General features: G+C 38.7%; 2 protein-coding genes across 13 annotated transcripts in view; both read left to right on the top strand.

Moving 5' to 3' along the window:
- The window catches only part of ACSL6 (acyl-CoA synthetase long chain family member 6), a 66,914-nt gene extending 50,279 nt beyond the window's left edge, over positions 1–16,635 (top strand). For 7 of the 8 annotated variants that reach the window (XM_027076746.2, XM_053220650.1, XM_027076747.2 and 4 more), the window contains one exon: positions 10,513–14,222. In XM_027076746.2, the coding sequence (XP_026932547.1) occupies positions 10,513–10,650 (138 nt within the window). In that variant the 3' untranslated portion in view covers positions 10,651–14,222. Of the gene's footprint in view, positions 1–10,512; positions 14,223–16,513 lie in introns of those variants that run through there. The other variant, XM_053220658.1, reaches the window with a different exon arrangement.
- Positions 16,530–23,997, top strand: part of MEIKIN (meiotic kinetochore factor) — an 80,507-nt gene continuing 73,039 nt past the window's right edge. For 2 of the 5 annotated variants that reach the window (XM_053220664.1, XM_027076748.2), the window contains exons 1-4: positions 17,256–18,205; positions 18,350–18,437; positions 18,809–18,896; positions 20,526–20,586. In XM_053220664.1, the coding sequence (XP_053076639.1) occupies positions 18,073–18,205; positions 18,350–18,437; positions 18,809–18,896; positions 20,526–20,586 (370 nt within the window). In that variant the 5' untranslated portion in view covers positions 17,256–18,072. Of the gene's footprint in view, positions 16,797–17,122; positions 17,226–17,255; positions 18,206–18,349; positions 18,438–18,808; positions 18,897–20,525; positions 20,587–23,997 lie in introns of those variants that run through there. The other 3 variants (XM_053220669.1, XM_053220666.1, XM_053220674.1) reach the window with 3 other exon arrangements.

The raw sequence follows: 23,997 nt of genomic DNA, 5'->3' as shown, positions 1-23,997 counted from the left end.
ACTAGCCGAGTATGTGCACACATGGTTGGCCTGTCTCCACGCTGCCTGCAATACTTAAGACCCGAGTTCTTATTTTTATTTTTATGGAGACTGTCTTCTTGCCTGTGGCAGGCAAACTTAGTTGTTAGGCCATTGGAAAGATCATGTTTCTTGGTCCCATGATCTATCAGCCCAACGTGTCTACCACAAAGGGGAGGAAACATAGAATATGCTGGGAGATGAGACAACAAGCAATACTCTAAGACTCTGTCTTTGCAGGTTTGGGGTTCTTACTGTAACTGAGTTCCTAAACAATGCAAACTTGGTCCTACTCACCTACACCATTTATACATCCTCTCTAGTCAAAAAATCTAAAGAGAAAAATCTGTCAAGTAGAGAAATATTAATATTCTGAATTTTAAAAAAATTTCCAGGATGTCTTTAACATAATCATTTTTAATAAAATTGTATTTCTCCAATAGGGTTCCCAAATACAGTGTTAGGGATCTGGACGGGTTGTGAGAATTTGGAGTTTTGTATGTTCATTTTAATGAAAACCTGAAAACATTTTTAAGTCAGTTTCCAATATAAAACTCTAATGGCAAGTATTTGCAATCAAAAACCATTTCTGCAGAATCAGACTTTAATTTCTTAAGTTTCAAACTGATGAAATCTAAGCGTAGTTTCAGAATTGTTTTCTTTTGAAATGGATCTTTATATAAATCAAGTTTGAGAAACACTCCTTACCCTCATCTGTCAGTATCTAAGGTATAAAAGGTTTGTATGAATAAATCTTCATTAAAAAAAATTATAAAATCGGAGGCACTCAGGCAAGGTATTTCTGGCATAATTATTTCAATTTCTAAATTTGCTAGGATGGACTTCCGTGTCCTTCCATTAAGGGGAGCTGTGTGACTGGATCATATGATGATGTAGAGCAGGGGCCACATATGGGTGGTCCACAACCCATTTGTTCTGGGCCTACGTGTTGGTCTGAATGGGGAGCTATAAGGGCCCTGGGGTTGCACTGCCTAAGGGGATTAGTTCTGACCACTACCTTTGTGATTTCCGAGGCCAGCACGCCCCCTGCTGGGCTTGGGATGCATGACCTGCCCCAGGACTTGAGAGTCTTAACAGTTAGATTCTTATTCATGGATTGTCAACTCTTAAGATTATGCTGAAAGGGGACCTTTGGTTAGGTTTCAGATGTTAACCATTGCTCAAATTAGAGCTTTACTGAGAGGAGATGTGTTCTTGTCTTCCCGTATTCCTTAAGCAGTTTCTGCTCTAATAATCTGCCCTCACCATGGTAACTTCAAATACAGGGAAGTCATGTGGGTATCCCAAAGGCCTGAGTTTTATTGCCAACAGTGTCACCTCTTCATTTTCTCTGTCCTCCTTCTCCTCTTTGTCTGTGTGCATCTTCCCCTCCACAACCAGTGCGTAACCTCAGCTGACCACAGGAGAGCAAAAACCAGGCCTTCATGCCTGAGGAGGATGTTTGCTCCCAGTTGTGTTCCAAAGATCAGTATAAATTCTTTCAGTTAATCTATGATTCACTGTCAGCTTGTCCTTTTCCTTTTTCCTCAAAAATGAGTGATCAGTTAAGGCTTAACACCAATTTTTTTGAAAACCACACAAATAGACAACCAAGCCTAAGGCTTAAATCATTCACCAAAAGCTTTAGGAGTTCAGGCTTACTGGGCAGGGTTGATCTGAATTAACATTTGAATTAGATTAAAAATTAATGTAATTTAATTTTCAAAAACAGTTCCTAGAATGAGACCAATTATTATTAATTTAAGGAGATCTTTGGAAGATATATTTAAAAAAAAAAATTTTTTTTCAGCGTTTATTTTTATTTTTGGGACAGAGAGAGACAGAGCATGACGGGGGAGGGGCAGAGAGAGAAGGAGACACAGAATCGGAAACAGGCTCCAGGCTCTGAGCCATCAGCCCAGAGCCTGACGCGGGGCTCGAACTCACCGACCGCGAGATCGTGACCTGGCTGAAGTCGGACGCTTAACCGACTACGCCACCCAGGCGCCCCTGGAAGATATATTTTAATGAGTAGATAGGAAGCATTTAAAATAACTCTATCAGTAATTAAAAATGTAGGTGCCTGGGAAGTTTCTGAGCACATCTAACAATGATATAACCATTTTATTAACATTTATATGCCTTATGAGTTTGTATAGATGATGCAAAGTGAACTTTGACACTTGATAGATAGATTTTCTGAATTCTGGTGTTTTCACTGTCATTCAAAGTATGTTACTGTATTTCCTGTCACTGAAATGAATACTTACCTAACCAATTTGACTTTAAATCAGGAAAAAAAATTGAATTGAGCATTTCCCTAATTAATTTTTTTTACTTTATCTCTTCTGTCCTAAATTATTCACTCTGTGTTTATTATCTCCAAGCAATATTATGTGTTTCATTCACTAATACCATTTAAAAGCTTAAATACCATGTTTCTTCCAAATTATGGGAAGTTTTGTGCTTTAATGAGTTGGCACACATTGACACTTTTGAAGTATTTTATTCCAGTACAATATTTAAATGTTACAGTATTTCTAAATTTTAAAAAACCCTGTAGAATCACTTTTCAGTGACAAGAGTGTAGTTTCAGAAAGGAAGCTAACATTAAGCATCTCCTTCCTTCCTTAAGAAAAATTTTGCTTATTACAAATTGGAAAATGAGTTTCATGTTGTGTTAGGCATAAAGGGAGAGCAAATCCCTTTACAAATCAACAGTTTGGTTTTATTAGAAAATATGTAATTATTTATAGAAAATGAAAATTTGTTTTATCATTTATCATTAAAAATTTTTTAAATGTTTATTTACATTTGAGAGAGAGAGACAGAGCGACAGAGCCTGAGTGGGGAGGGGCAGAGAGAGAGGGAGACATAGAATCCGAAGCAGGCTCCAAGCCCCAAGCTGTCAGCACAGAGCCCGACGTGGGGCTCGAAACCATGAACCGTGAGATCATGACCTGAGCTGAAGTTGGATACTTAACCGACTGAGCCACCCACGTGCCCCTTATCATTGGTTTGCTTCTAAAAAAATACTATACATTTGGGACCCACAGTTAAGGTTAGTATTAGTTAAAAAACTGATTTGACCCATTTTTTCCCCACTTAACTGACTGGACTTTTAGTCACTCAGGCAGTCTGTGTCGGTATTTTCATGGAAGAATTAAAATAGACCCAGAGCTGCAGGTCAGACTGGAGCAGGAACTGGCAGCCTGGCAGCAAGCCCCTAATCTACTAACTAAGGGAGTTAAAGGTGAGCCAGGTGCCACATCCCTTGGCTTCCTGCAAGGCTGTATTTAGTGATATTCCCTGTCCTCAAACAGAGGGAGTATCACCAAATACTATTTTGTAGGGAGGCACACCGAACTGCAGATGCCCCCATCGGCCTCTAGGTTTGCTGGCAAATCTACCTGTTGATTCAGTCCTTCGTTCCTAAGATAATGTTTTCTTTTATAGTCTATATAGCATCTAAATAGCATTAGGTAGCTCTCCCTGTGTAATTCATCTGCCCTGTAGTTTATTGTTTGTAGCTTCTGCTTGTCATTGCTAGATTTTCAAAGGTGCTCACCCCAAGTCCCTGTACTGAACATGTACTCTTGTCCCAATTACACAGTGTTCTCCATGTTGGTTTTAGGAGCTAAGATGAGCTGAAACCCAGGCTCCAGGGACACGGCAGATATCATATCTTGGCATTTGCTTCTCCTTTTACCATTGTATTATTAATTTCATTTACAAAAGAAGGTGAATAGATCATTTGCACTTACCAAAAGTCTTTACATGATGTCATTTCTATCAGAAGAGAACTTCAAAAAAAAAAAAAAAAGGAAATTAGCATTGTCAGTTTTCAGCTTTTCATCTTATGACAGTGAACATGAGTTACTAAGTTAAATCACAGTATCTAAGATTAAAGTATGATTTAGACTGTGTTCCTATTTTCTTCAAGTTAATTACTTTTGTTGTCAAGTGGTGATTTCCAAACTTCTGTAAGTAGCAGAGCTTAGATGGCATCTTATCTGAAAGTGAAGCTTGCACCAAACATAGATCAGTGGTAGCTCTGATGGGGTTGGGGCTTGAACGAGAGCCTTTCTCCTCCCTGCCCCCCAACCCAACCACTTCCCTTAATCCCACCTCCACCCCACCTCCACCCACCTCTGCCTCTCTCCAGCTACATCCCCCCCCCCCCACCCCGGCTGCACCTACCTCCACCTCTGCACCACCCTGAGCAGTGACCTCCACAGGAGCCCTACTTCTCAGTTTACTGTGTCTGAAAATGTCTCCTTTGGGACCTGTTTCCAGGGAATTTGGGGTCCTCTGGAATGGTGTCTGTTTAATAAAAACAAATTAGGGGGGAAAAGTATATCCAGAGGGTACAAAACATGGCAGACCTGTTTCTTCCCAAATCTTTGCTTCTTTGAATATCAGGAACACTGAGACAGTTTTCCAACAGACGTTTTTTACAAGAGCCTTTACTAGTCTTGAAGCATGTGACAAGACCCCTTTTTAGCCAACAGCCTCAGATTTCCAGCTATTTATATTGGATATGCAAGTAGAGATACTTTCAGTATGTGAAGTCAAGTGGAGGCAGCTACCAAAAAAGCTTGCTCTAGTGTTGGCCTAACACCCCCTCCTCACCTTTCCCTACATACACAAATCCCTTCAAATGCTATTCTTTTCATAGCAAAAGTGAATCCTTCATTTGGACAAATGTCTAAAAACAAAGTGAATCTGACTTGTTAATGCTGTGCTCATTTGAAAACTTTCACATTTTTGAATTATAAGCCTGGGTTTAAAAATGCCAGAATTTGTTAGAATGTTTCTTTAAGGATTTTTCCAGACATTGGAAATATAGCCATTCAAAGGATTCTTCTTTGTATATTGAGTTTTTGATCTGAATAACCAATGAACATAATGCAGAGATTTCTGAGCAAAGAATTCTTTGCCATCTCAACATGCCCACCTCCCAGGACACAAGACTGTTAACATTAGAAGTTTTGAAAACAGTCATTGACATATTGAACATCTTGCAACTGTTTGCATCCTCTGGTTTTTTTCAATTTTTTAAATTGTGGTAAAGCACATATAACATAAAATTTACCATCCTAACCATTTTCAAGTGCACAGTCTAGTGGTATTAGATGTATTTGTAATGTACAATCATCACCACCATCCATCTCCATAACTCCTTTCATTTTATAAAACTGAAACTCTGTATCCATTAAACAGTAACTTTTAGTCCCCCCACCCCACTCCAGCCTCTGGCAACCACCATTTTACTTTCTGTCTCTATGACTTTGACTACTCTAAGTACTTCATGTAAATGGAATCATAATATATTTATCTTTTTGTGACTGGCTTCTTTCACTTAGCATAATGTCCTCAAGGTTCATCCATGTTGTAGCATGGGTCAGAATTACCTTCCCATTTAGAGAGAACAATATTCCATTGTATGCATATATCACATTTCGCTTATCCATTCATCTGTCAGTGGACATTTGGGTTGCTTCCATGTTTTAGCTACTGTGAACAATGCTGCTATGAACATGGATGTACAAATAATTCTTTCCAGATCTTGCTTTCAATTCTTTTGGGTATATACCCAGAAGAGGAATTGCTGGGTCATATGATAATTCTATTTTTAATTTTTTGAGGAACTGCCATCTTGCTTTTCCACAGTGGCTGCACCATTTAATGTTCCCATCAACAGTGCACAAGGGTTTAGATTTCTTCACATCCTCGCCAACACTTGTGTCATTTTCTGTTTTTTGGATAATAGCTATTCTAATGGGTGGGAAGTGGTTCATAAATTGATTTTTGAAATAAGTCATTTCCTGATTGTTTCCACTGATCTTATTAGCAGATTTTTTTAACGTTTATTTTTTATTTTTGAGAGAGAGAGAACAGGGGAAGGGCTAAAGAGAAGGGGACAGAAGATCTGAAGTGGGCTCTGTGTTGACAGCAGAAAGTCCTATGGGGGGCTTGAAGCCACGAACTGTGAGATCATGACTTCAGCCGAAGTTGGACACTTAACTGACTGAGCAACCCAGGCACCTTGATTCTTTTTTTTTTTTTTTTTTTTTTTAATATATGAAATTTATTGTCGAATTGGTTTCCATACAACACCCAGTGCTCATCCCAAAAGGTGCCCTCCTCAATACCCATCACCCACCCTCCCCTCCCTCCCACCCCCCATCAACCCTCAGTTTGTTCTCAGTTTTTAACAGTCTCTTATGTTTTGGCTCTCTCCCACTCTAACCTCTTTTTTTTTTTTTCCTTCCCTTCCCCTATGGGTTTCTGTTAAGTTTCTTAGGATCCACCTAAGAGTGAAACCATATGGTATCTGTCTTTCTCTCTATGGCTTATTTCACTTAGCATCACACTCTCCAGTTCCATCCACGTTGCTACAAAGGGCCATAGTTCATTCTTTCTCATTGCCACGTAGTATTCCATTATGTATATAAACCACAATTTCTTTATCCATTCATCAGTTGATGGACATTTAGGCTCTTTCCACAATTTGGCTATTGTTGAGAGCGCTGCTATCAACATTGGGGTACAAGTGCCCCTAGGCATCAGCACTCCTGTATCCCTTGGATAAATTCCTAGCAGTGCTATTGCTGGGTCATAGGGTAGGTCTATTTTTAATTTTCTGAGGAACCTCCACACTGCTTTCCAGAGCGGCTGCACCAATTTGCATTCCCACCAACAGTGCAAGAGGGTTCCCGTTTCTCCACATCCTCTCCAGCATCTATAGGCTCCTGATTTGTTCATTTTGGCCACTCTGACTGGCGTGAGGTGATATCTGAGTGTGGTTTTGATTTGTATTTCCCTGTCAGGCACCTTGATTCTATTAACACTTCTTATATGGACAGTAGCATCTGAAAGAGTGCCCTCTCGTTTTTGTTCTCCTGCCTTTTGTAACCTGCACTCCAGTATCCAAAAACCACGTGGTTTTCCCAGAAGCATTTCAGACTTGAACATGAACATTTGATCTTCCCTCCCCCAAAGCATGTTTCCGATCCTCCAGTTTCTCTGCTCAAGCAGAAACCTAGAACCATTCTTACTTTTATTATCTCTCTTTCTTTACCACTTACCCACACAAATTCTAAGTCCTGTCCTTTCCAGCCCCCAAATTCATTTCCATCTCCACAGCCAACTGTTATAGCTCAAATCACCATCAGTCTTGCCTCTTGGCTGGTCTTCCAGCTTCCATTTTTACCTCAGTTCAATCTATTCTTAGCAGAGTACTCTTTCCAAAGAGCCATTCTGTTTCTTGTTGCTTAAAAATTGTTTAAAGAATCATGTCCAAACTCCCTACTTTGGTCCTTTATAATTTGGCCCCAGTCTACCTCTCCAGCCCCATTGCTTTCTTCTTCTTCATCTATACCATATGCTTCAGCCTACACTTATAATGCCCTGAAGGTGCTTTGGCACATGTTGCTTCTACCTAGAGCACCCTCCTCTCCTCAGGTCATATAGCAACCACTCCTCCTTCTCCTTGCTGTCTTCATCAGCCTGAAGCTGACTTATCATACAGAGTTCAACTCAGGCATCTTTTTTCTTTTTTTCTTTTTTTTTAAGTTTATTTATTTATTTTGAGAGGGGGCATGCGAGGGGTGGGGAGGAGAGGGGAGGGAGAGAGAGAGAATCCCAAGTAGGCTCCACACTTTCAGCATAGAGCCCAATGTGGGGTGTGAACCCACAAACTGTGAGATCATGACCTGAGCTGAATCCAAGAGTTGGATGCTTAACCAACTGACTCACCCAGGTGCCCCAGGTATCTCTTTTCAATGAACCCTTCCCGAGCCTGGGTTAGGTGTTATATCAGAAATGAATTCAGCTCTAACAGAAACACATAGTGTCTTAAACACAGAGTGGTTTTTTTTTTTCTCACATAAGATGTCCGAAGGTAGACAGTCCAAGGAAGGTACAGGTCCTCAAAGACCTAGGCTCTACTATCTTTCCACTCTTCATTCTTAGTATGTTGGCCTATCACAAGGGCGCTGTTATAGCTTTGGACATTGTCCATATTCAAGGAAGGAAAAAAGAAGAATGGGTGGAGAAATCTATGTCTGAACCTTATATTAGGAAAGCAAAAACTTTCCTTTATCACTAGCCAAAAATGGATCTCATGGCTATCCCCTAGCTGCAAGGATAGCTGGGAAATCAGAGAACAAGATTGCCCTGGTAGACATAGACATAGTTTTGGTTTCATTAGCATGGAAGAAGTCAGGAGTGGGTATTGGCAAAGCAACTGATTCTGCCTGCAAAAGGTGACCCTCTCTGGGCTTACCCCTGTGGTAGCAATGTCATACTGCAGCATCTGTCATTAGATTGTAAATCTATGAGGGCAGGGACTGTGTCTTGTTATTCTTTGTACCCCTGTTGCCTGACACTTATCTGACACATAGGAGTTGCTTGATAAATACCAAATACATAAAACAACAAATGAATGTGTATGTGTATTTAATACATAGGTTTTGAATTAATATTCTAAATGTCTATGACAGTTGACTATTGAACAACATGAGTTTCAACTGGAGGGGTCCACTTGGATGTGGTTCTCTTTATATATATATATAAATATAGTTCAGTAACTATAAATGTATTTTCTCTTCCTTATGATTTTCTTTATAACATTTTCTCTAGCTTACTTTATTGTAAAAACACAGTATATAATACGTACAGCGTACAAAATATGTGTTAACCAACTGTTTATGTTATAGGTAAGTCTTCTAGTCAATAGTAGGTTATTAGTAGTTAAGTTTTGGGGAGTCAAAAGTTATATATGAAATTTCAGTTGTGCAGGCAGTCAGCTTCCCTAACCCTGTTTTGTTGTTCAAGGGTCAATTGTACATACCGATGGAGTAGTTAGGACTTGGTGCACTTCTTACTGGTGCTACCTGGGCTTCTCTGCCAGAGGATTCTGAGAAAATACTTATTTCAGTTTCAAAATTGCATTTTAGACTTTGAATAACATGCAGGACAAAATGGCATGAACGTTTAGCAAATGGTATCTGTAGTCATATTGTGTCTCTGTGCCTCAGGTTCATGACAGTTTTATTTTTTCAAAAATGTAATAAAAATTGTTATTAAGAAGTCTATTACAGCAATCCATAACCCTGTTTGCTATTTAATGATATGGGCCTATTATCTCAACAAAAATCATTTAATTTAGACAATTGTCAGTCCGGACACGATTTCCAGTATCACTCAAGGATTCAGCTCAAGCCCATATGATAAAATTCTCATGAAACTGTCAGAGACCCTTTCAGATAGAGCCCCACGTGAGAGGAGTTGGCCCAGGCCCTCCTACATTAGTTCATCTGTCTCTGGTCAATTCATCACTGCAAAGGGACTTTGCATGAGGGGGCCTAGGATCTGCCTCACAGGAAGTGTGAATGCTAAACCTGACCCGTACATTCCTCCTTCCGGTAGATATAAAATTCCATGGTGAGACTTTTTTTTTTAACAGACTCATCATGTACCCTCAAACTTTATATTCCTGCTCTGAATTGCAATACCATCCATGTACCCATTCAAATCAGAAACCCAGGGGTCATTGAGGCTGCCTCCCTCTTTACTACCTCTTGTCCATGGAGTAGGTCTTAGAACTGCTTACTTGTCTCTGTCTCTGCCCTGAATCTAAGTGTAGGTGCTTATCTGGTCCCCCGTGGATTGGCCAGATCCCTCAGATTGGTTTCCGTGTTTCTAATCTTCATGTTCTCAAAGAACATTTTCACATTTCTCTTGGCGAGATCTTTCTAAAATGTGTATTTAGCCATGCCACTGCCCTGTATGAAAACCTTAAGTGCCTTCTTACAGACTCCAGCCTAAAGTTTGAGCTCCTCTGTGAACTGTTGCATTAACCACTTCAGCTTCATCTCTTACCCTTTTACCTCCTACTTCATGTATCTACACCAAAAAACCACTTGGATTTCCATTCGCATGTTCTGTCTTTTCTCATTCCCACAGCTTTGTTCTTGGAGTTGTCTCTGCCTAGAATGCCCTCCATTACCCTCCTCTCCTCCTTTGCTGGTTAAGTCTTACTCATCTTTTAACACTCATCTAATTTGGGAAGGCTTCCCTGGCTGCTCCTCCTTTTCCCCTACCATCACTGCCTTAGGCGCCTGTCACTGTGCATACCATGCTGTCTGATAATTGCCCGGTGTGTCTGCTCTGCTGAATGCTAGTGTGCACCCGCTGAGGGCAGGGGCACTCATCATTCTTCTTTGTGTCCTCAGTGCCTGGGTGCACAGAATAAGCACCCAGCTCATTTCTGTTGACTGGCTAAATGAAGGAGTAGGAAGGGAGAAAAGGTGGCTTGCAGACATGTTAAATAGGCTGAAATGTTACTAACCTAACTTTGACTTTTAAAAAGAGCATAGTGTTTTAATATCAATATATCTATTCTTGTATGCCTGTTACTTTTATCATGTGTACTATAAATGCTATGTTATATTCCTGATAAAGACATATTCTGCATTTGGTTTTTAGGTTAAAGCCATTCACATCCACTCTGACATGTTCTCAGTTCAGAATGGCTTGCTGACACCAACATTAAAGGCTAAGAGACCTGAGCTGAGAGAGTACTTCAAAAAACAAATAGAAGAGCTTTACTCAATCTCCATGTGAAGTTCAAGGAAAGTTCTTCTCAGTATAATGGACTGTGTAGCAATATTATAGTTACTCTTGAAAGTAATGAATCAGAATGATGCAGCTGAAAATGAATAAGCACGTGATCTTATGACCATGCCTTTTCCTGTCCCAAGAGGTCTTTAACAATATTTTCTCTATCATCACTGAGTACACTTTATTTTTATTAAAATGATATTGTAACAAGCTGCTAAAAATATCACAAATGGCAATGTAAAAATCAAGACTTTTCTCAAGGACTGTGTACCACTAAAAGTAATATATTCTCAATGTTCACAGAACTCTTATTAAACATAAAGGAAAAACATAACTGATATACTGTACTTCATTATTTGTGGAATAGTAACCTGATATAGCAAATATCTAAGCAATGTGGACTACCTCATTAGTAACTGATTGTCAAAATCCCAGTTAAATCAGACTTAAAAAATTAAAATTAGGTGTACAGAATCATGCTAAAACAAGATATAATGCACATTCTACATAAATTCAGATTCTTTATACATGACAATTCTTATTGATGTGAACAAGTTTTCCCTGTCATTTTTACTTTTATGCATGAAAAATGCGATTTCAGATACTATTGAAACAAATGTTATATTTATATAACATTTTACAAAGATCTTTCAACATATTTTCTCATTTATTAAGCTCATTAAAATATTCAGGAACTACTTAGAGACAAGTGTACAACTACTTCAAGGATAAAATGTGTATATCCATGGACTTCTTACCACATGAATTCTAAAAGATGTCTGTTGACTCTACAATGAATGGACCTTTGGGGAAGACTTGGGAAAAGAAACCCAGAATTATTTCTCAAGATAGACAGCAATTAATGTACCTATATTCCTTGCTGGGCTCTTCAGGCCTCCCATTCATCGTATGTCCAGGCCAGGCCTGGGAAACCAAATATGGCTGTAATCCTGAACAAGGGGAGGAAGGGATGTTATTTCCAAAGAAAACAGTTTTTCAACAACTTAATTTTGAAGAACCTCTTCAAAACACCGCTATGAAAGTTTTTAAATCCATCACAGATGAATATCTCATAGGGCATAATTCCATTAAAAAAATCTTTAAATGCTTTTAAGCTTAACCATGGAAACCTCCTTTTTTGCATTATGTATTTAGACACTCCTTGCACCCGAGTACCAACAATTTCTTATAATTAAAACCCAGCATGGACAACAGTTAGGTTCCAAGCTACAGACTGTGTTTCTGAAGAAGGAACCATCCCTAGGCAAGTGTTTTCTTCTATAGAGACAGGACTCTGAAAGCAGACATGGGGAAAGCGTTCACAGTCCAGAAGTTCCTTTCCCCTGGAGCAAATCCAAGCTGTAAATAAATGCTATTGGTTAAAAAACTGCATCATCACATGGGCCTACTGGATAAATCTGTATCAGTGATTATATACACTTATATTTCAGTATTGGCAAAAGTGGATCACACCTTCATCTGATGCGTTTATCCAATTCTTTACACATTCCTTTGGCATATTTCTGTCTGCAGATCCTCTACTTACACTTACAAATCTGACTTTTAGTATATGAGCTAGTTCCATGCATATTCCTTCTTAAAGGCATTTCTGAATAAATAAATTCTAAAAATTTCCAAGGCAATATCTACATAGCATTAATTTTTTATATTTAATGTTTGACTAAAAGAGAAAATCATTATCTGAATTAGATATTCATACTTTTTTAAAATAAGGCAAGTAGCTTCACATCTTGAAGAAAATGAAGCTGACTCCCATTGTCCTTCCATTCAAAAAAATTTCAGTTATCTCTTATTTTCAAAAGGATTTTGGACAATATAACATAAGCAAATAATGTAACACTTATTTTGGTTGTATTTTTACCTCATAGTAGTTAGATATGATTGATTATGGACAGGTAAAGATCTCTTGTTTTTCTCACTTTAAAGATCTTGTGTTTCTTCTGGCCTTCCTGATCTGTGTGTAAAGCATCACACTTGGGCCAATAAATAGGTTACAGCAAATGTGCTGAGAAAAGTAAACGGTTGGCCCTAAATATACTGCAGGTACATTTATCTATTCCTCTGTTTAACTCCACTGAATTTTTGAATAAAGAAGAAATAAAACAAGATGTGTTAATGGAAAATCCCTCTTGCTTCAGATTCCCCAACTTTATTTTGGGGGGAAAATTTTTGTATTTCTCTTTAACCAATATAGGAAAAGGCTGTGTACTTAAGATGTTCACATTTGTAGTGGACATCAGATCCGACAGAAGTCTAGAGACATAACAGATGAATTATTTTTTAAAAAATCATGTTCCTAAATGTTTGGCCTTTTATCTGTTTTTCATTCAAATGTACATTATTAATGTAATTAGGAATATAAATTAGTAATTTTCACATTTTAGAAGCCAATCCTGTGTATATTTTCAAATAGAATATACACCTTTTTTTTTTCTTTTGCCATAAAAGACATCTTTATATTATATTATGATTCCCCCCAGGTGAGAGAGGAAACTCTGACCAGGTGTGGCATGGAGGCTTAGTTCCACATTTATTAGGGACTCACAGACTCAGAAGTTCAAGGAATAAACATACTATGTCTCCCTCATATGAGCAAGTTAACCTTTCATTCTACATGTGAGTAAAACTGCAAGCATGAGGAAAATAGAACTTTCCACTGCAATTTTTATAGTCAGGTAATGTTTTAGCAACTCGAAGTTTGCACTTAATTAGGTTGTATTACCCATCTAAGAACTGATAATCTTTTATTTTTTCTGCAGTAAAGAAAATGGATTATTCTTCATTTTCCAAATGTGTAAAGCACAAAGTTGATATAGTTATTTAGGATACAAAATACTATGAGATGAATGTAAACAATGGAAAACTGTATTTTTTGCATGAAAACAGACTACTTACAAACTTGCTTAATATCTCAGGAGAAAAAAGAATGAATAATCATATATAAAATTGATAAATTATATGTTGAGCTAAGTTGCTATATTTTTTTGCCTGGTTTTTTTTTTTTATTTTAAGGAAACATAAACATGAAAAGAAAATGATCCTGATAATTTGAATTGTCTCTCAAGTATGCTGCACAGTCCTTTCTGTGATCCTACAATTAACTGCAGTTAAGAATGGGATTAGCATTCAAGTGAGGACAAAGCCCTAAATGAGAAATTCTTGAGTTAGAACAATGAATGGTTATAACCCAGAGGCAATAGATAAATACCTGGAATATAAGCAATTCTAAACCTTGTCCCAAACTGAAAAGGTTCTGATGAGGTGACGGTGGCTTTTAGACATTTCATTTGACTGATTAATTTTCCTTCTAAGTCATTGCAACAATTGCACGGGGTGGGGAAAAGGGGTATTTTTTGAAGAATTGCTTATTCTACATTAAATTTTTAAAACTTGAGGAAATTAAAATATTACCTTTTAAATATGCATACAAGTATCTTAACTGTAATTATCTTTTTAGTTGCTTTGTTATAATAGCATGCCTATCAAATATAAAATGCATTTATGAAAACTTTTGTAAAAAATAAAGATTTTTTCGTTTCTCAAAGTTGCTTATAGTTACTATTTTATATATTTATATAGCATAGTCCCCTGATGTTAGTATATTAGTAATAATTGATCATAGAGCTTATGGTAAACATTATATCAAACTTTACCACTAGTCAGCATACTCTGCACTCTCCGTAAGTGTCCCCAAACTCCAAAGATTTACAGTCCTCCCCCACCCCTGAGGTGCTTCTTTTCTTTGTGCATTTTCTGTTACCAAGTGTGTCCTGGATTTAAATGTGTACTGAATTTAAATCATTTTTATACTTTTAAAAGAACAACTGTATTCAAATTTTCCATTGTGATGCCCCTGAAACAGTATTTCCATGTTTTTTACCCATATACAAGCTAATGGTTATACTTTCTTAAGATGGTACATTCTGCCATGCCTAAAGTTATGCAGATTCTGCCTTCTCTGTATATTTGCTATTATCTATTCCTCCATTCTAATGGCTATTAGTATAGTTCAGGCCATTCTCATCTCTTGTCTGGAATATTACTGTTCTTTCTTAATTAGTTTTCCTGTTTCTACCCCAGCTTCTTTAAATGTCACCATCCACATTTTAGTCAGTGTGATCTTTCTAAATTGAAAATCTGGTCATGCCACTCTCCTGCTTAAAATTCCTTCCATGACTTCCCAGTTTCCAGGATAAAGTTCAGACTCCCTGGTTCAGCACACAAGGCTTAGGATCTCTACTCCTGCGCTTCCTCCATTGGAGCCTTGGTTCCAGTCATATCAACTACTATATGTAGTGCCCTAAAAGCATCATGCTTTTCTGTGCCTCCATGTGGCACATATGGTCCCACTTCCATGGAATGCCATAGCCTTTAATAGCTCTGCTAACTGCCACCACGCAGCTCTTAGAACAGCTCAGTTATCCTTTTATCTGAGAAGATTCCCTCTGCCCCACTCCCACTCACGCTGTGAGTTGCTTGAGGTTATAGCCCCAGTGCAGAAGGACTAGCCCATACAGGATGCTCAAGAAATAGCCACTGAATGAAAAATCCCCTTGGCTGTTTTTCATGTGTTGCATAGCATTAAGATCACAACACCTGAAGATACATTTCCTCTGTGGTTTTGTACAGTCTGGTCAAGTAAGCAGAAATAAACTGGTTTCCAGTTAGACCCTGAAAATTGTGGTTAGTAACACAAACAGAACTGCTCAGTGAGTCACCCCAAAAGAAAACAGAGAAGGATTGCCTCTGGGCTCCAGGGAATGGTAAACCCACAAAAGAGCTACTTAAAACAAAACAAAACAACGACAAAAAAAACTTCCTTCGGAAATCTCTTCAAAATTTGGGATTTGTTTTACCATGGAAGTTAGTTTCTCCATAACTGTTCCAAACCTAGTCAAACCCATCGTGTGACCCATGGTGTGAACTGAAACACTGCTAGCAGAATTCTGAGTCTAGATATGGGAGGAGTACAAAGGGAAACAGGAGAAGTTCAATTTAACTTGATGATTGCTTGCACTGGCATTTGTGTATCTGGGGACAGAATGAGGAGATACAGAGAGATAATTGAATTGAGACGTCTCTGCCCATCCTTTTGTATGGGACACATCTCCTTCCCTTTTATAGGCTGGCACTGGGTGAAGCTTTAAACAGACCAAGTGTGTAGGGCACCTAGGTGGCTCCGTCAGTTAAGTGTCTGACTTAGGCTCAGGTCATGATCTCACAGTTTGTGAGTTTGAGCCCCACGTCAGGCTCTGTGCTGACAGCTCAGAGCATGGAACCTGCTTTGGATTCTGCGTCTCCCTCTCTCTCTGCCCCTCACCTGTTTGCTCGCTTGCTCTTTCTCTCTCTCTCTCTCTCGCTCTCTCTCCAAAATAAACAAAACATTAAAAAAACATTTTTTAAACAGACCAAGTGTGTCTATAGTATCTTTCATCCCCTTGCAACTGAGGGCTTCAAACTCCTTTCCTTGCTCCCCCGACCCCTTTCCCAGCCATGTGTTAGGAAGAACAGGGCCATGACAAGCACACTAGCCAAATGCCAGGAGACTCATGCCACCTATGCCAATCATCTGTCATAACGAGCCTCCCTAACCTGTAGTTTCCTCAGCTGCAAAATGAGGGGTAAATTAGATCATCTTCAAGGACCCCTTTTGGCTCAAGAAATCATTCCAAAGGTTATTTCCAGTTTTGAAACCCTATGCATTAACTTCCATAAACCTTTACTTGATGGCATTTCAGTAAATGGAGATCAGTATAGCAAGACAATTAAGGAATAGGGACACCAAAGCACAGATCAGCTTTTGCTTTAAGCTCTTTTCCTTTTTCATTGTTTCTTCCCTTTCTAGGTGTAAGGCATGGAAGGATCCATACCTCCCACAAGTCATTTAAGAACTCCGAGTTTTTTTCACAACAGCCTCCAAAGAGAGAGAGGAGAGCCTGGAGATCTGACTTGTAAACTAGAGACTGCTTGTCAGCATGTTATGGATATGACTAAAGAAAGGAGGTTGAAGTATGATAATTGCTTCGTGTTGCAACAAGACTTTGAGATCCTAGACTGAAGGACCATTTCTAACACACTTCTGTATCCCCAGGACCTACCAGAATGCCTAACACAGACTAAGGTGCTAAGTATTGATTCAGTGACTCAAAACACTATATCTAACTAGGTAGGAATTCCTACCTTCTGTTCTTTATAAAGCTAAGTTTTAATAATTAATTGTATATTAAATCGATTGTTGTGACTTTCTATGAGCAAATTTTAAATTTTAAAAAGTTCAGAGGAATTTAATTAGGAAAACATTGTGGCTATATGTGTGCTATAGTCATACATACAATATTGGAACATCACAAGTCTTTGAGTTTTTGTAATTTTATATCTACAAATGCATTTTTTAATGTGAAATGTCATTTTAAAAATATGAAGATGGTTATTATATGCACAATATGCTTATCAGATGCAGCCAGGTGGTTCAACCAGGATGTATGGAGAGAGGGAAGTCATTCCTACGTTCCTGCAATGAGGCAGAGCAAACAAGCTGAGCCCCAGGACACTAGGAGGTAAGAAATTCTCTACCTTGACCATAAAGCTGCCCAGATGTCCAGGAGATAGCTCCTGGATGGGGCGAAGGGATTCTTCTTACCCTTAAGAAGAAATCTCCTGGAAGCAAGGTCTTTGAATGCTAACTCTCAAATGCCATGGCTCCCCAATAAACTGGTGGCCCCGGAACTGAAGTTGATTGCTCAGGAGGATATTCTCTGCTAGTAATGTGCTTTGGTTGCTGTCTGACTTTCCCTGCACTGAGTCAGGCTGACCACCGCACTCCGCCCCCCCCCCCCCCCAAGACTCCCTATGTTCGGAGACCTAAAACATTACTGAGGCATTAATGCAATGTTTATAATGAGATGGGCTAAGCCATCGGTAGCACGCACATGATGAGCTCAACACATTAAGGGAAAAATAAAAAGCAAAGGTTGCAACCACCAGGAAGATTAAAAGGCTTTTTCCCATAAGCTTCTCTTCAAGTGTGAGATGAGACAGCCAGCGCCGCTGGACCTGCAACCACGCGGGCCTACCGCCAAATACCCGGAGGCCGCACCTCCAGGGGGGCGGGGCGGCCTTCACGTCACTCAGTTTCCCAGAAGCCAGCGCACGGCTTGGACTAGATTTAAAAAAAAAAAAAAAAAAAAGGCGGGAGCGAGGCGGGCTGCTCCAGTCAGTCCAGTGTAGCAGTTGGTTCCGTGGGCTGTTGCCTTTTCTCCGCCCAGCTCTTGTTATACTGCTCCGCAGGCAGCTTCTGTGCGTGGACGCTGAAGCACTCAGACCCTAGCTTGCTTCCTCCGGAAGGCGACGAGAGAGGCTGTGGAGGGCCAAGAGGCCCCTAAAGCCTTGGGGGGTAGGGTGGCAATGTGGTCGCTACGGGTGTATACCCGCAAGAAGCGGGCTGGCCAGAGGCTCAACCTAACCCCGACGCCGGAGCTAGGCCCCACCGTGAAGGCGGAGGCCCCTCCAGGTCCAGACAGGAGGCACTCTGCGCACTGTAAGCCCGGGTGGGCAAGCCTGTGGAGCGGCACTCGGGGTCGGCAAAGCGAAGGGCAGGGGCGGCTAGGCCTCGGCCCAGGGAAACCCGAGGCCGGCAAACGGGCCTCAGGGCTTCTCCTTGAAATACGCCGCCCTCTCTTAGGCCTGAAAGGAGAAGCGCCCTGTTTGCCGAAGATCTCAGAGAAAGCCGAGTGGAGTGGGCGGGGAGTTAGCCGCTCTAGGCCGCCGAGGTGCGTAGCCACTTGTGCCAAGCCCATGCCTCTGGCCCCCCTCAAAATTTTCATCCTCATTTTCTGCCAATAGCCGACTTCTCCTTCCGAGAGTCAACGAAGAAAATAGGTGGAATACTGTGATTTCGCTCCTCCCACAATATAGGCCCAGAATTTTTTAAAGAGCAGTTTTGCCAAGTTACCTAAAAGCAAGTGAGCTCAAATCTTCAGAAAGCTTTCCCACCATCAGTTGGGTACTGGTACAATTAACCCACTGGGGTCTTTTTCTTAATGGCGTCCCCACATGGCCTTTCAGATTCTGAACAGTATGAACAGAGACGTGGAAAGCCAAGTCCAGACCGTGCAAACTAATTGCGTTGTTTGTTTGTTAGCACTCAGTTAAGAGTTACAGGACAGAAAAGCCTGCGTGGAAATAGCACTAGTGAAGAGCCCTGGGATGAGAAGATTGCTCCATTGAGTGTATGTATATTTCTCGTACGGACCTTGGGTATACTTACAGCAGAGACCAGCGGTAACTGATGCGCCTGCAGATTAAAATGTAGTATAGTCTTTGTTTAATAGAGAATACATGGCTTCGTAGCATTTTTATAAACGTTGGTGTTTTCTCTTTAGACAGGCCTTGAATTTCTGATTCTGGTGGATTCATAGCCACATTTTTTATTTTTAATTTCCCTTGATAAAAATTTGAGAAATGCCCATTACTGAGTATATGTAAGTTTTTCTTAGTAACTCCCTTATGTTGAGGAGCACTTAAAAGCATTTCAAAGTCATTTTCATGTTTTCTTTTTGACTTTCCATTAACAACTAGAAACAGTGTTCGTTACCATTAGTATAGTATATAATTTCTTGACCTGTACTTAATATGGATTCTGTACAGTATTTTAAAGATACATAGCAGTAGTTTGGAGAAACTCAGATTTTAAAAATTGCTTGTGACTCATCTACCATTAGCATTAAATAGTCATGTTCTAGTGCTTTAGCTTGCATATATCTCTAAAACATGTGTTTTGGGGGTGGGCAGTTTCAACAAAGGCATTTTTTTAAAGGATTTTACCCCAGATTTTAACACTGTTAAGTGTTCGTTGTAGATGATCCAGACTATGCCAAAAAAACAAGTGTTTAAAAAGTTTCTTCTACTTTTTATATATTTTTTCTACATTCCTTTTTTTTCTGTGCCTTTTTTTAAATTTAAAAGTTGTTGTCTGATTGTATATTCCTCTAACATTAAGTGGTCTCTAAAAATATGATTTTTAGTGTCTGCATAGTGCTTTGTCTTATAGATATACTGTAATTTGTATGACTTTTTCCTGTGGTTGGAGGATTGAAATTGTTTCCAAGGTTTTGCCATTTTAGATATCAATGGGCATTCTACCACAGAAGTTTTTTGTGTACACTCAAATTGTCACTCTAAGATAAAAAATTTTGCAGTGGGTCAAGAGTTGAATCATTTTTAATTCATGTTGGGCAGTTGGCACCATTTTATCTGATAATTTGAAAACACATATATTTGATAGATGAAAAGTAACATGTTATCTGATTTTCCATTTCTCTGAATACTAGTAAAATTGATACTTTTTTTCTCATTTTATTGGCTATCTGTGTTTCTTTTTTGGTGAAACGTTTATTCATTATATGTTGAAGGGAGTTACACTTTTATACACATGTATAACAAATACTTTTATATTTGTTTGCCTTTAATTGTATTTCTCATATTTTATTTAGACTTATCAGTCTTTTGATTTATTTTGCCTTCCTATCTAGAGAAAGAAAAACTTTTCCTACCTAGGTGGTCAGAAGAATGTTCACCTTCTAGGTGCTGGTTTAACCTACAGTAGTTAGTTGACTAGTATATTGCTGACTCTGTAGATGTGCCCACATTATTATATTTCAGTATTTATTTTTAGATTTAATGTTAAATATCAGATTACATCTGTGATCAGGAAACTGAAAGAATCTATTATACATATGAAGCTGATACACAAAGTTCAGTTTTTTGTTTCAAAGTAACCAAATCAATGTGATATAATAAAATATAAAAATACTCAGTCTCACAGTTTGTGCTATACCTTTAATTCTTACTTCACTTAGGAGTCAATGACTGATGACCTCCAGGTTGACAGTAGTTCATCGAGTAGTGAGCTAGTATCAGGTAAGACTGCCAGATATGAACTCTCTCAACTTTCTTTCTTCTGAACATAAGCATCCATTTGTATTTTTGCTTCATCTTCCCATCTTAGTGGAAGAGGTATCTTTCTCCTAGTCCAAGGTGAATCCATCTGCCTGTGCAATGGACCTCATCCTCATAGCTTTCAAGTACACACCAGGAAATTAAAATTGTTATAAATGCTACAAAAGAGATTGATTTGAATGTAACAAATCGAGTTTAGCTGGAGAGATTAGGGAAAGCTTCTATGAAGGAACAGCAATTGAATTGCGTTTGGAAGAAAAGGAGAAATTAGCTATGCAAAGAGGTGAGTTAAGAGCCACCCAGGCAGAGGGAATAGCAAAGACCGTAACTTGGGATTAAGCCTTACGTGTTCAATGAACTGAAAGAAGTCCAGTGTGGTTGTCGGTCAGAAAGGAGGGGTAAATGCAATATTAAGACAAGCAGGCCATGTCAAAGATATGGCTGTTTATATTTGGAGCAGCAGGAAGCCACTGGAGTCTTTTACTTAGGAAGATATATGATCACCTTGGCTACAGTATGGAAAGAAGCATGAATGGATGCAAATAGACCAGATAGGAGGTTATTACAGTATTTTAGGGGAGAAATGATGGCACTTTGTACTAAAGGATGACATTGAAAATGGAAAGAAGTGAGCATAGCTCATGACCATTTTAGGAAACGAAACTGACAGAATTTGGCAAATGAAGAATGAAGGAGATGGAAGTATCAAAGATGACACCTGTTTCTGGCTTGCATAACTGGATACAAGGTGGTGCCGTTTACTGAAAAAAAAAATCTCGTTTGAGGGAAAGGTCATAAATTATGTTTTTAATGTATTAGGTTATGGGTGTTTTTAAGATGACTAAGTAGAATGCCAAATAGGCAAGTTGGATATGGATGATTGCTGATAGAAATTTATGAGCCATCTACATATTGGTGTGATTGAAGTTATTTTTGAATACAAGAAAGAATGCCATCAGCACACCAGAAATACTGAGGAATTCTTAAAAGCAGATGAGATCAGATTGCTGAATATTTGAGAATATTTGAAGAGCAGAGAAAAACCACTGCAGAGATAAGAGCTCTAGAGACATTCCAAATAGTTGGTGAATAAATGCAAAAAAACCCAAAACAAACCAAAACAAAAAAAAACCCCTATAATAAAAAGGACCCTGAAGGAATTGTCAAGGTGATAGATAGATTAAGCACTGCATTTTGCCACTATGTGACCTGGTTCCTCTGCCTCATCCTTTGCTTATTTTGGAAACATTGGCAGCTGACAATGCATGCTGCCAGGATAAACCCTGAGAACTACTCCTAAGGAAAGTGAACTGAGGGTTTAGTTCTTAAGTATCAATGCTGGGACTGGGGTGAGAAGCAGAAGAGAGTCTGTAGTAAATCCAGATTACCACAAGGATAGCAGAGGGAGAAAAAGGTAAAAGAGATAGATTATGCTTGTTAACCCCAGGGTAAAGATGGAGTATGGCTCTCTGAAGTGGAAATTCTGATAAAGGAGCCTTCTAGTGTGTACACTAGCCAGACAATTAAAATAGTGCCCCATTTTACCTACAATACCTGAAACTGCAGGAGGACATCACCATGTAGAACATGGGTTCTCAGCATGTCTCATTACACTTCTAAGAAATCTCCAGAGCTAGGCTGCTGTTTCAGAATTTATACACACTGCTGTAAAAATGCATATTTTCAAGCAGAGATATGAACAGACAACTAGGAACACCCAAACCTTTGAATAAAACCAGTGACACAGAAGAGAGGCAACAAATCAAGCAAACAGAGTAATGCTTGAAGAACTAGAGAAAAACTAAATATCTCTTTAAAGACAAGAGGCCCCTGGATCCATAATATAACAGTCCTATTTTAAAAAATTAATGGTCCTTGGAAACTAAAAATATCATCAAATTTAAAAACTCAGTAATTGAGCCTAATATTGAAATGAATTCAGCTCAAAATCAAATTAGCTAGCTAGAAAATAGAATAGAGAAATATTTTCTAGAATATAGTGCAAAAGAGCAAGGGAGCTGCTCAACAAATGCTTTTCCTTACGTCTTGCTTCTTTGCCTGGTTAATATCTACTTATTCTTCAAGAAAAAAAAAATTCCGGTGCTGTCTCTACTGGGAAGCCTCTCCTGACCCCTCTTCTTTGTATATGAGTTGTTTTTTCTTGGAAGTTCTGTGGCACTTTTTGTATACTTCTATCAGGACTTAAAACAGCAGTATAATTGCTTTTGTTACTCTTGAATCTAAAGCTGTTGAGAATAAGCACTACCTTTTATGTTCCTATCCCATATTTGGGACATCATATAATTTCAAATGCTTGTTGAATGAGTTTTATACTCTGTTTAGAGAAAATAAACTAACCATAATTATTATTTTGTAAAATTGTAGTTTAAATACACAATATATGTCCTTGGTTACTAGATTTATAAAGTTGATGTGTGAAAGATATAAGGAAATAGAAAATAGTCTCTAATTTACAACTGGTTGTATCCTTTTTTAAAATTTATTTATTTAAATTGAAGTTAGTTAACATACAGTGTAGTATCCGTTTCAGATGCAGAACCCAGTGATTGATCGCTTACATAGAACACCAGTTGCTTATCCCAACAAGTGCCCTCCTTAATTTCCATCACCCATTTAGCCCATTCACCCACCCTCCCCTCCAGCAACCCTCAGTTTGTTCTCTGTATTTAAGAGTGTCTTATGGTTTGCTTCCCTCTCTGTTTTTATCTTATTTTTCCTTCCCTTCCCATATGTGCATTTGTTGTGTTTCTTAAATTCTACATAAGTGAAATCATATGCTATTTGTCTTTCTCTGATTGACTTATTTTACTTAGCATAATACACTCTCGTTCCATCCATGTTATTGCAAATGGCAAGATTTCATTTTTTGATCACCAAGTAGTATTCCATGATATATATATATATATATATATATATATATATATATATATATATATATACCACATCTTTTTTATCCATTCATCATTCGATGGACATTTGGGCTCTTTCCACAAAATGGTTATTGTTGATAGCACTGCTATAAACACGGGGGTGCATGTGCCCCTTTGAATCAGCATTTTTGTATCCTTTGGATAACCTAGTAGTGCCATTGCTGGATTGTAGGGTAGTTGTATTTTTAATTTTTTGAGGAACATCCATACTGTTTTCCAGAGTGGCTGCACCAGTTTGCATTCCCACCAACAGTGCAAAAGAGTTCCCTTTTCTCTGCATTCTCACCAACGTCTGTTATTTCCTGAGTTGTTAATTTTATCCCTTCAGATAGGAGTGAGATGGCATCTCGTTGTGATTTGTATTTCTCTGGTGATGTAGGCTCATTGATTTTTAAATGGAATAACTAGAATTACCCTTTAT

The sequence above is a fragment of the Acinonyx jubatus genome, chromosome A1, assembly GCF_027475565.1.
Source record: "Acinonyx jubatus isolate Ajub_Pintada_27869175 chromosome A1, VMU_Ajub_asm_v1.0, whole genome shotgun sequence".
In the NCBI taxonomy this organism is placed as follows: domain Eukaryota; kingdom Metazoa; phylum Chordata; class Mammalia; order Carnivora; family Felidae; genus Acinonyx; species Acinonyx jubatus.
The sequence above is the reverse complement of the archived record's forward strand: the minus strand, read 5'-3'. Positions and strand labels throughout refer to the sequence as shown.